Below are 13,416 nucleotides of genomic sequence, written 5' to 3'. Positions count from 1 at the left end.
TGACTTAATGTTGTTCAACATCTTCAGTTGGTCCTTAGGGAGGTTTTTAGTAGAGTCCACTTTTTGGAAACATTCAGATTAAATTCTTCAAGTTCTTTTCCCTTTCTTGCATCAGTCCCAGGAGTTATGGCAGATATCTTAAGGATGTGACCCTTCCTCCTCTGACTAAAAAAATTTTTTTAAATTCATCCATTTCTGAATACATCATATTTGATGGCATATAAGATGTACTTTTTAAAAGAAAATGTCTAAAAACCACCTTGAGATCTGTATGTGAAGTTGGGTTTTCTACAAGCTAATTTTGTTCTTGCTACTATAATTGGAGTGCATCTTTTATGCCATGTAATAGAATAATTAACAACATCATGGTAATTAAATCATTCTCTTTTCAGATTATTTACAATTCTAAAGATGGAATGATCTTTCTGATTGATTGCAACGAAAGCATGTTCTCAGACGATGAGGAGAATTTCTTCACGACATGTATTCAGGTCAGAAATTAATTTGTTCCCTGCAGCTTTTCAAAAAAAATTTTATTGATATCATATGATAAAAAAAAGTGCATGATAGTTGTATTATTAAGTTATGGTTCCTATCTTATAGAAATTATTTTAATATTGTCAGACGCACTAGGTTGAGTTGTTTCCTTTCCAACCACAAGGTTCCGGGTTCAATCTCACTGTGTGGCACCTTGGGTAAGTGTCTTCTACTTTAGCTTTGTGCTGGTCAAAACCTTGCCAGTGGATTTAGTAGATGGAAACTAAAAAAAGGGCCATTGTGTGTGTGTGTGTGTATATATATATATATATACACACATACATTCCTTCTTGTGACACTTGTGAAGACCTGTTGAGGCAAGTGAAAATCAAAATCAAAATCCAAATCAAAATAGATGAACATCAATGGAATTTGTATCTTTGTGGTACCAGTGCCAGTGGCACACAAGAAAGCCATCCGAACGTGGCCGTAGCCAGTACTGCATCGACTGGCCTCCGTGCTGTGGGCATGTAACAAGCACCATCCGATCGTGGCCGTTCGCCAGCCTCATCTGGCACCTGTGTTGGTGGCACATAAAAACACCATCCGAAGACCCGGCAAGACGAGTCAAGCCATAACCCGTGGCCCCTACAGGGACGTAGTCAGTCCACCTGTGCATACCTTCCTTCTTGTGACACTTGTGAAGACCGTTGAGGCAAGTGAAAATCAAAATCAAAACAAATCAAAATAGATGAACATCAATGGAATTTGTATCTTTGTGGTACCAGTGCCGGTGGCACACAAGAAAACTATCCGAACGTGGCCGTAGCCAGTACCACATCGACTGGCCTCCGTGCTGTGGGCACGTAACAAACACCATCCGATCGTTCGCCAGCCTCATCTGGCACCTGTGTCGGTGGCACATAAAAACACCATCCGAAGACCCGGCAAGACTAGTCAGGCCATAACCCGTGGACCCTACCTGGGACGTGCATACCTTCCTTCTTGTGACACTTGTGAAGACCTGTTGAGGCAAGTGAAAGTCAAATCAAAACAAATCAAAATAGATGAACATCAATGGAATTTGTATCTATGTGGTACCAGCCTCATCTGGCACCTGTGTCGGTGGCACATAAAAACACCATCCGAAGACCCGGCAAGACGAGTCAAGCCATAACCCGTGGCCCCTACAGGGACGTAGTCAGTCCACCTGTGCATACCTTCCTTCTTGTGACACTTGTGAAGACCGTTGAGGCAAGTGAAAATCAAAATCAAAACAAATCAAAATAGATGAACATCAATGGAATTTGTATCTTTGTGGTACCAGTGCCGGTGGCACACAAGAAAACTATCCGAACGTGGCCGTAGCCAGTACCACATCGACTGGCCTCCGTGCTGTGGGCACGTAACAAACACCATCCGATCGTTCGCCAGCCTCATCTGGCACCTGTGTCGGTGGCACATAAAAACACCATCCGAAGACCCGGCAAGACTAGTCAGGCCATAACCCGTGGACCCTACCTGGGACGTGCATACCTTCCTTCTTGTGACACTTGTGAAGACCTGTTGAGGCAAGTGAAAGTCAAATCAAAACAAATCAAAATAGATGAACATCAATGGAATTTGTATCTATGTGGTACCAGCCTCATCTGGCACCTGTGTCGGTGGCACATAAAAACACCATCCGAAGACCCGGCAAGACTAGTTAGGCCATAACCCGTGGTCCCTACATGGGACGTAGTCAGTCCACCTGTGCATACCTTCCTTCTTGTGACACTTGTGAAGACCTGTTGAGGAAAGTGAAAATCAAATCAAATCAAAACAAATCAAAATAGATGAAAATCAATGGAATTTGTATCTTTGTGGCACACAAGAAAACCATCCGAACGTGGCTGTAGCCAGTACCGCATCGACTGGCCTCCGTGCTGTGGGCACGTAACAAACACCATCCGATCTTGGCCGTTTGCCAGCCTCATCTGGCACCTGTGTCGGTGGCACATAAAAACACCATCCGAGTGTGGCCGTCTGCCAGCCTCGTCTGGCACTGTGTCGGTGGCACATAAAATCACCCACTACACTCTCGGAGTGGTTGGCGTTAGGAAGGGCATCCAGCTGTAGAAACACTGCCAGATCTGACTGGCCTGGTGCAGCCTTCGGGCTCCTCAGACCCCAGTTGAACTGTCCAACCCATGCTAGCATGGAAAGCGGACGTTAAATGATGATGATGATGATGATGATATTTACATATATATATGTATTTACATATACATGTAGCTGAGTTCCTCTCGAGCATTGGGTCTCATGATGATGATGATCATCGTTTAACATCCATTTTCTATGCCGCATGGGTTTGACGGTTTGACTGAGGACTGGCAAGCCAGGTGGCTGCATTGAGCTCCAATCTGATCTAGCAATGTTTCTACAGCCGGATGCCCTTCCTAACGCCAACCACTCTGAGAGTGCAGTGGATGCTTTTTACGTGCCACCGACACAGATGCCAGGCAGGCATTCCTGGCATCGATCATGTTTGGATAGTGCTTTTTACAAGCCACCGACACTGACATTGGCCAGTTAGATGGTACTGGCATCAGCCACGTTCAGATGGTGCTTTTTATGTGCCACTGGCACGGGAGCCAGTCAGGGGACAGTGCCATCGACCACATTTGGATGATGCATTTTACGTGTCGCTGGCCACAGCTACAGAGTGTTTCGAGTGTTGGGTCTCACGGAAGGAAGATGGCTGAGTTCCTTTTGAGCGTTGGGCCTCACTGAGGCAGTGACCAAGACCTTTGGTATTATGTTGTGCATGAGAAGACTAATCAGTTCAAGCAAAATTGCTGTCAAGGTAGATACCGGTGTCACGCAAATTGGCACTTGTGCTGGTGGCACGTAAAAGCGCCCATTACATTCTCAGAGTAGTTGGCATTAGGAAGGGCATCCAGCCATAGAAAACCATGCCAAATCAGACTGGTGTCAGGTGCAGACTGGTGTCAGGTATGCCAGCACAGTCAAACTGTCCAATCCGTACCAGCATGGACAATGGACATTAAATGATGATTGTGTGTGTGAGTATGCTTGTGTTTCCTTGTTTTGACATCATTATCATCATCGTTTAACATTTGCTTTCCATGCTGGCATGGGTTGGACGATTTGACTGGGGACTGGCGAGCCAGGGAGGCTGCACCAGGCTCCAATCTGATCTGGCAATGTTTTTACAGCTGAGTGCCCTTCCCAACACCAACCACTCTGTGAGTGTAGTTGGTGCTTTTTACACGTCACCAGCATGAAAGCCAGTCAGGCAGTTCTGGCAATGGCCACGCTCAAAAGGTGTTCTTTACGTGCTTGTATGATAATTGTAAAATGGTTCTCACTGTCACTCAAGCACTATCATTCATTTCCAGTATTCTGCAGAAACATGTCTGGTCATGGGGAAATATTAAAACTGGCACTCCATCAGTTATGACAATGAGGGTTCCAGTTGATCCAATCAACGGAACAGCCTGCTCGGGAAATTAACGTACAAAGTGGCTGAGCATTCCACAGATACACGTACCTTTAATGTAGTTCTCTGGGAGATTCAGCATGACACAGAATGTGACACGTTGGCCCCTTGAAATACGGGTACAACTCATTTTTGCCAGCCGATTGGACTGGAGCAATGTGAAATAAAGTGTCTTGCTCAAGGACACAACACGCTGCCGGAAACTAAACTCACAACTTTATGATTATGAATCAGATATCTTAACCACTAAATCATGTGCCATGGGGAAATATTACTTGCTTGGAAAGAGGTGACAGTTGGCAACAGGAAGGGCATCTGGCTGTAGAAAATCTGCCTCAAATAACCTCCTGACCCATGCAAGCATGGAAAAGTGGATGTTAAATGATGATGATAACGATGATGATGATGACGGTGTCCAGGAACATATTATGTAGTGAGTCTTTCCTTTTTAAAATAGGGTGTGATTTGCAGAAACGATAGTTTTATCTTGTTTCAGTCATTAGACTGTGGCCAAGCTGGGGCAGCACCTTGAAGAATATTTGGTCGAATGAACTGACCCTAGTACTTATTGTTTTTTTTTTGTTTTAAGCCTGGTACCTATTCCATTGGTCTCTTTTGCCGAACCACTAAGTTAGGGGTGTGTAAACATACCAACGCTAGTTGTCAAGTGGTGATGGAGAACAAATACAGACACACACACACACATATATACAAATGGGCTTCTTTCAGTTTCTGACTGCCAAATCCACTCACAAGGCTTTTGTCGGCCTGAGGCTATAGTAGAAGACACTTGCCTAAGACTGTGACATTCATAAGGTTTTGGACAGCCCAAGTCTATAGTAGAAGACACTTGTCCAAGTTCTTTTCTTTTCTGCTGTAGGCACATGGCTTGAAATTTTGGGGAGGGGCCAGTCGATTACATCGACCCCAGTACACAACTGGTACTTAATTTATCAACCCTGAAAGGATGAAAGGTAAAGTTGAACTCAGAACGTAAAGACAGTGGGATTGAACCCAGAACCATGTGGTTGGAAAGTAAGCTTCTTACTACACAGCCTCTCTACTTGCTAATTTCCAATTTCCAGCAGGTTGAACAACTATTTAGAAACCCCTTTGTTGGTTCAGTGGGTGGTATGGAGTGCTGTTGAGTTGGCAAGTTCAGAAAAAAATGCAGTTGTGGGTGTGGTAGAAGAAATAAATGTTGGTAAATAAAAAAATGCCAAGCATGTATGTGGCTGTTTTTTTCTCTCTTGGCTGTTATCCAGAATTAATGCTCATCTGTAATAGTAGGAACTCCAGTCTAAATGCCTTTAACTATGTTTTGTTTCTGACTTGTGTAGAGGCTTTTTATAGAATTATCAGTTGTTTGAGGCTGAAATACTTCTTGACTGCTTGTTGCAGGCTTGGCTGTGTAGTTAAGAAGTTTCCCTCTCAACAACTTAGTTTCATGTTCAATTCCATTGCATGGCATCTTGTGCAAATGTCTTTTATACCCCTACACCAACCAAAGCCTTATAATTGGATTTGATAGATGGAAACTAAAAGAAACCTATTCTAAATATATATATATATATAAATTTAAAGTAATAAGGGTGAAAAATTGAATATTAATTTGATTAATATCAATTTAAAACCAGTGGTCTAGCATATAGAAAAATCTGAAGATTCAGAAAAATTATATTATATACATATAAAAGGGATGACCACTAAGTGGACATCCATATGCTGGAAGTTGACCCTCTGTGGTCTTACCACTAAGAAAGGAATGTTCTCCAGAAAATTTAGCAAACGCCAGAACGTAAGCGAGTAAGACAAATGAAAAGATACCAAATATACAGATTAGTCACAGATTAATAATTTGTCTTGCTCGATTACGTTCTGGTGTTTGCTAAATTTACTTGAGAACATTCCTTTCTTAGTAGTAAGACCATATGAGGTCTACTTCTAGCATAATGGATGTCCACTTAGTGCCAAGAGAATAACTCAGAGTGGCACATATTTGAATAATATATACCTATATTCGTCTATATTATTCAAGTATGTGCCACTCTGAGTTATTATCTTGGCTCATTTTTGTTTAAATTGTACATGTTGCTTGTAAGTCATAAAATGCGGTAAGATGCTCTTACCATCATCATCATTACCTTTGTAGTGCACCTGAGCACTGTACACAATGTTTTTATTATTATTATTATCATCATTGTTTAACATCCGCCTTCCATGCTTGCATGAGTGGGATGGTTTCACAAGAGCTGGCCAGGCAGAATCTTGCACCAGACTCCTGTGACAGTTTTGGCAGGATTTTTACAGCTGGATGCCCTTCCTAACACCAAACATATGAGCTTCAATTATTGTTGACTTCAGCATATTTTCACCTTAACCATACCATTTTTTATTTCTATTTCAGTGTGTCCAATCCACATTAAAAAACAAAATTATTCAAAATAATCGTGATCTTGTCGGTGTCGTCTTTTTTGGAACTGTAAGTTAAATTGATCCTAATATCTCAATTTGACCGTTTTATTCATTCTGTGTGTGTGTGTGTGTGTGTGAAACGAAAGACTGGAAAAAGTTATATGTGTGTATATATTTACTTTTATATATATATATATATATAATATATATATATATTATATATATATATATATATATATATATACCGGAGTAAACACATAAATGTGAAACAAGGTGGAAAAAAGAGTACTCAAATACCAGTGGTAGAGTAATATGCTTTATTTTAATTTAAGCAGCAGAAAATTAAACAAAATCTGTTACTCTGAGTTTCTCGTTGCCGTTCATAAGACAGTTTTTGCTAGAATGGAACCGATATATCAATTATTGATATATCGGTTCCATTCTAGCAAAAACTGTCTGATGAACGGCAACGAGAAACTCAGAGTAACAGATTTTGTTGAATTTTCTGCTGCTTAAAATAAAATAAAGTATATATATATATATATATATATTATATATTTATATAATGTATTTTATATAAATATATATGTATATTTACTTTTGACGCTCGGGAAAGTGAGAAAGTCTTTGACATTTCAAACCCACATTCTTCAACAGAAAGGAACAATAAAAAAAAAATAAACAGAGAGAGAATAAAAAAACCTTTGGATTTAGCGGTCAAGCATGACGATATACATATAATATATATATATATATATATATATACATACTTTTAAACAGCTAATTCAACCATCTGATTCTGAAGAATATAAAAAACACATAACATAGTAAAAAAAAATGAAAAAAAACCCCCATAATTTTGGTTGTTTCACCTTGCTTGACAACAGATTCCATTGCTACTTTATGGTTGAGTGGTTGGCAGTCTGTAAGGGATACAACTGCAGGAATAATAAAGTAAAGGGTTAAGGACCAAGGGAACTTGTGATGGGAGTGAAGTTTCTGTGTTGTGAAGGGAGGTGAATTCTCCAAAGGAAATAAGAAATCTTGGCCTACCCTTATTAACTATACCATATTTAATGGCATATTAGATGCACCCCAATTTCAGTAGTGCACAGGGGTGGACTAAGAGTGTTAAGGGCCCTCGGGCATAACTGTTTACCAGGCCCTTTTAAATGTGTGTTTTAGTAGACTTAACATGTAGGAGTGCAGGCTCCTCAGAGCTCCAGGCCCTTGGGTAGTGCCTGATTGACTGACGGCTCAGTCCACTCCTGGTAGTGCATATCCAAGAGAAAAAAGCTTTTAGTTTATTAAAGTATGTAATATTCATATATAGGACCCAGAGTAATTTTTTTGAGATATTTTTTAGGGAAAAAAAGGAATATTTTACCATTTTTTTATGGCATACAAGTCAAATTTTTCAGACCAAAGTTTACGGGTATAAAGGGTAGGCTGGCTTACACCAAGACAACTTTTAGGGGACCAAAAATTGCATGTGAAATGCAAACAGGATTTGAAAAGATAGTGACAACGTTTGAATGTTTACATTATATTCTACGTCGGCTTGTATGCCAGTAAATACAGTGTATACCATTTAGTATACTAATATGATTCTTTCAACATGATATACTGATGTTTAAATTTTTGGAAGCCATACCACATGATAGTAAAATAAAAAGGTGTAAAAAGTGAGGTTGGCACTGGATGGGTGCCTCACAATTCCTTACATAGTTGTGGAAAGGAACATAGTGGGAACAAGAATCTCCGAACAAATAACAATATTTATTTTTCTGTCTGTACAAGCATTACATCTCTGGACAATCGGTAGCCAGGCTGCCTTGGTGTGGAAACAGCAGAGTTGGTTTAATCGCAATTGTGAAGGCATTCTTCACAGATTCACCGAAGTCGTGGATCGCCTTCAGAATTCTAGCCACACACAGCTGGTCAAGTTGCGTCTGGCTCGGTTGGTAGCAGGAGTGAAGAGAGAGAGAATGGCGGTCAAGCCTAGCTGCTGCTGATGACTGTGCATGCACATAAGGGACTTCCAGCAAGGCTTCCGGAAGGCTCTAATCCCTGCGCATGCGTGGATGAAAATCCCAAAATGACGTCTGGAACCAGGTGTCACTACAAAGGAAATATATTAAAAAATATTGACTAATGAATTCAGATCATTGCTACAATTTTTATTATTCTCTAATTTTAATAAATTTTTACCTAAACCCACTCAATTCATTCAAGCTTGCCATTTTCACCTGACATTGAAAGGGTTAAAAAGGCAAAAAATCATTTATCCAACTGCTCTAACGGGTGAGCTGCAATTATTTAGAAACACAGAACTATAACTATTTGAGCATGAAGACATAGATGTGAAGAGGTAAAATATACAGAAAACATTTGTGTCAAAGCCGACAGGAAGCATTGATGCTTCCTAGGGCTAAATAGCGGTGGTGTGATTCCCTTCATGGGACTGTCACGTTAAGTTGACAGTATACAACTGCTCTCTCGTTCCGCCACTGCTTATATCTCTCTGAGATATTTAGAAATTTAATATTTCTATTTCTCTAATGTTTTACTTAAAAACCTTTTTTCTTTTATTCTTAGGAAAAGACCAAAAATACTGACAATTTTGAACATATCTATATTTACCAGGTAAGATATTTATTTAATAAATAAATAACCTCCTCTCTCCCCTCCCTCATAGTAACCCCTTTGTTCCCTAGCATTAAGTCAACCCCCTCCCCAGTTGCTCTCCCAGGGCTTGTCCTGTGAACTGCATGGTGACTTCAATAGTGCAGGTGACATGAAAATAACACCCAATGCATGCTACAAGCTGGTTGGCAGTATCCAGTTGCGAAAACCATGCCAGAGCAGGTGGAGCACAATGCAGTGGATCCTATCAAGCCACCGGCCCCTTGCCAGGTTCAGTCTCATTACATGGCACTGAGGGAAACTGTCTTCTACTATAACCTCAGGCCAACCAAAGCCTAGTGAGTGGGTTCCATCATCATCATTTAACGTCCATTTTTCATGCTAGCATGGGTTGGACGGTTCGACTGGGGTCTGGTAAGCCATGGAGGCTGCATCAGGCTCTGGTCTTATCTGGCAGTGTTTCTACAGCTGGATGCCCTTCCTAACGCCAACCACTCTGTGAGTGTAGTGGGTGTTTTTTACGTGCCACTGGCGCAGGGGCCAGTGCAGACTACCAAATGGCCGCGATCGGCTGGTGCTTTTATGTGTCACCGACACAGACGCCAGTCAGGCAGTGCTGGCATCTGCCATGTTCGGACGGTGCTTTTTATGTGTCACCGGCACGAGTGTCTTAACTACAATTTCCATTTGATTTTTATCTGGCATCTGCCACATTCGGATGGTGCTTTCTATGTGTCACTGGCATGGATTTGTAAATGGAAACTGAAAGGAATCCATTGTATATCATCATCATCAATGTTTTAACCAGTATTTTTCCATGCTGGCATGGGGCAGATTTTCTACACACATATATATACATATATGTGTGTGTTACTGTCTCTTTGCTTTGACATCATGTGATAGCTGTAAATGAGTGTCCCCGTCATGCAAGCAGTGTCATTCATTTCCAATCTTCCATGAAAATATGTTTGGTTGTGGGGAAATATTATCTTAACTAGCAGTATCACCTGGTGTTGCTTGAGTTTGTTTCGACCTTTTAGAATTGGAATTTTTGAAAGGTAAAAATGTTGCATTATGTTTCTTGTTATTCTCTTTAAGTGAACATTTTTCTGGTTGAAATACACCGAAAAATGGCGACACAGCAGTCAAAAAATCGTAAAAAATAGGGATTTTCATTGAAAAAAAGCACCTTTTTGATGTAAATAATTTTTGGTGCTAACATGGTCCGATTTGAATTTTTTCTTCTATGGAAGGAAGAGCAAGCCTTCTTCTATCATACTCTCAATTTTGGTCAACTTGCACCACAGGGTCTTGGAAAGGATAGTGTTAGTTGAAGGCTACCAAACCTGCCATACACAGACAACTTCAGCTTTATATAGAGAGAGATTGGAAACAGCCGAGGGCTGGCAACAAGAAAGGCATCAAGCTGTGGAAAATCATAATTTACTGCCTGTTTTCCATGCTGGCATGGGTCGGATGGTTTGCCAGGAGCTGGGAGACTGGTGCAGTGGCACCAGGCTTCTGTTTTGGCATGGCTTCTCCAGCTGGATGCTCTTCCTAATGCCAACCACTCCGAGCGTGTAATGGCTATTTTCTTTACTCAGCACTAGCATGAATGCTTTTTACATAGTGCTGGCATAGGTGCTTCTTATGTGGTGATGATGATGATGATGTAACAGTCTATAAACAGTATGAAAGACATCGATTCCATCATCATCATCGTTTAACGTCCGCTTTCCATGCTAGCATGGGTTGAACGATTTTGACTGAGGGCTGGCGAACCAGATGGCTGCACCAGGCTCCAATCTTGATCTGGCAGAGTTTCTACAGCTGGATGCCCTTCCTAACGCCAACCACTCCGAGAGTGTAGTGGGTGCTTTTACATACCACCAGCACGGGGCCAGTCAAGCGGTACTGGCAACGACCTCGCTTGAATCTTTTTATACATGCCACCGGCACAGGTGCCAGTAAGGTGACGCTGGTAACAATCACGCTCGAATGGTGCCTTTTACATGCCACTGACATGGAAGCTGGTTAGCCACTCTGGCAACGATGGTGCTCTTAATACCCTACTAGCACGGGGCTCGAGTGCGAGTAATGCGACGCTGGTAACAATCACACTTGAATGGTGTCTTTTAAGTGCCACTGGCACGGAAGCCGGTTAGCCGCTCTGGCAACGATCACGCTCGGGTGGTGCTCTTAGCACCCTACTAGCACGGGCACTCTTAGACATCCATCTTCGGCCAGTCTTTGATTTTATCCTGTTCTGGTTGATAAGACATTCTTAATAAGTTACTGGTTATGTACAGAAATACATTTCTTATTGGTTAACATGGGTCAAACATTGTGATTTCCTTTCCATCCACAGGACTTGGCTCGTCCTAATGCTGAAAGAATTATAAAAATTGAAAATATGCTTACTGGTAAGAAGGCTATGATGGCTTTATTCTTTTTTTATGCTTTTATATCTTTTTAAATCCTATTTTATATCTATTTTTGTAACTATGTTGTCATTCAGTTCTTCTTATTCAATAAGTGTAACATGGCTCATAATTGAGCACATCATGCTATCCCGAAACAAGTAATAAATGAATTGATGATAAATGAGGCTATATGTATAATTTATGTCCTTGTCTTGTACTTTCAATATATGAGTTAGCTTACGTCTTAAGCTTTTGGATTTTAAACCGGCTACATCTGGCCCAAGTACTTTCTACTCTTTTACTTGTTTCAGTCATTTGACTGTGGCCATGCTGGAGCACCGCCTTTTAGTCGAGAATATCGACCCCAGGACTTATTGTTTGTAAGCCTAGTACTTATTCTATCGGTCTCTTTTTGCCGAACCGCTAAGTTACGGGGACATACACACACACATACATATGTCTATATACATATTCATGTATACGACGGGCTTCTTTCAGTTTCCGTCTACCAAATCCACTCACAAGGCTTTGGTCGGCCCGAGACTATAGTAGAAGACACTTGTCCAAGGTGTCACGCAGTGAGACTGAACCCGGAACCATGTGGTTCGTAAGCAAGCTACTTACCACACAGCCACTCCTAGTTCAAGCTGGCCAAATCTAGCCTCCTGAATCTACCCTATATTGTCATTTCTAAAAATAAACAATCCCATCTTTGAAATTGCAAAGCTGCAAGATAATACATGATCAATTTTTTTATAATGTGAATAAATAAGCATTTCATTTGACAGAGAAATCCGAATGATAAAGGGTTAATTATGTTAATATATCTTAATCTCTGGATTGTCTTTGTTTAAAGATGACTGGAAGACGTTCCACGAGGACTATGGTCACAATTCTAATTATCAAATGAGTGATGTATTTTGGCTGTGCTCACTTTTATTCTCAAAATGGTGAGTACTAAATTTTCTTTTACTTTTTTTGTTTTGCTCTTTAGAATAAACTAGCAGTATCGCCCGGCGTTGCTCGGGTTTGTAAGGGAAATAACTCTAAAGCATTTTTAGAGAGTTATAGCCAAAAAAATGCATTAAAAATGGAAAAAAAATGATGGTAAATTTTTTTTTAAATCGTTGACTCATCGTAGACATTTTTAGAGAGTTACTTCCCTTATATAATAGCGAAAAAATTGCATTAAAATGGAAAAAAATTATGGTAAATTATTTTAAAAATCATAGACTCATCGTAGACGCGCGCTAATACCCAGAAGGGTTCGATATGAATCACGACTATAAGATACCCGGTTTTGGTTAAACTGCACTGCAAAATGTGGGAGTAGTTAGGAATCTAAATTGTAGGAGACAGACACACAACTTCTCTTTTATATATAAAGATTTGTATTTGTCATTATTGTGGAAGGATTGCAACCATCCCCCATGTGACTAAAGGTGGACTGACTCATTGTTATACTACAGGAATATAAAACTGTATTCTTGCCAGTTTGTGTCAACAAAAGTTAAAATTGTAAATCAGTACCAAATTATGGGCTTTTTAAAATTTTATTTTATTTATTTATTTTTTTTTAACTAAGCATTTACCTGCTTTCTATAAAAAAAAATCTCATACCTAATTCACATGTATTTTCAGCACTGAAAAACTTGGATTTCAGAGAATCTTGCTTTTCACTAATAAGGATGAACCTCACACGGATAAAACAGAACTTGTTGTAAGTTGGCTCTTCCATATTATCTTTGCTTTCACTCAGGAATTGAGTTCAAATGTCTTCTAAGTTACTGTCAGATATAGACATGGGCATGGCCGTGTGGTTAAGACGTTTGTTTCCCAACCATGGGGTTTTGGGTTCAGTCTCACTGCGGGACAAGTGTCTTTTACCATAGCCCTGGCCAACCAAAGTTGTTGATTTAGATCACAGAAACTGAAAGAAGTCTGTTGTGTGTG

The 13,416-nt window shown here is 40.3% G+C and overlaps 1 protein-coding gene across 3 annotated transcripts in view; it reads left to right on the top strand.

Moving 5' to 3' along the window:
* Window positions 1–13,416, top strand: part of LOC115214087 (X-ray repair cross-complementing protein 6-like) — a 36,534-nt gene that overhangs the window by 3,458 nt on the left and 19,660 nt on the right. For all 3 annotated transcript variants that reach the window (XM_036504479.1, XM_036504478.1, XM_029783138.2), the window contains exons 3-8: window positions 393–491; window positions 6,387–6,461; window positions 8,993–9,040; window positions 11,409–11,463; window positions 12,320–12,413; window positions 13,105–13,183. In XM_036504479.1, the coding sequence (XP_036360372.1) occupies window positions 393–491; window positions 6,387–6,461; window positions 8,993–9,040; window positions 11,409–11,463; window positions 12,320–12,413; window positions 13,105–13,183 (450 nt within the window). The remainder of the gene's footprint in view (window positions 1–392; window positions 492–6,386; window positions 6,462–8,992; window positions 9,041–11,408; window positions 11,464–12,319; window positions 12,414–13,104; window positions 13,184–13,416) is intronic.

This window comes from Octopus sinensis, linkage group LG7, assembly GCF_006345805.1.
Source record: "Octopus sinensis linkage group LG7, ASM634580v1, whole genome shotgun sequence".
Classification (NCBI taxonomy): Eukaryota; Metazoa; Mollusca; class Cephalopoda; order Octopoda; family Octopodidae; genus Octopus; species Octopus sinensis.
Note: the sequence above shows the minus strand (reverse complement) of the source record. Positions and strands in the feature narration are given on the sequence as shown.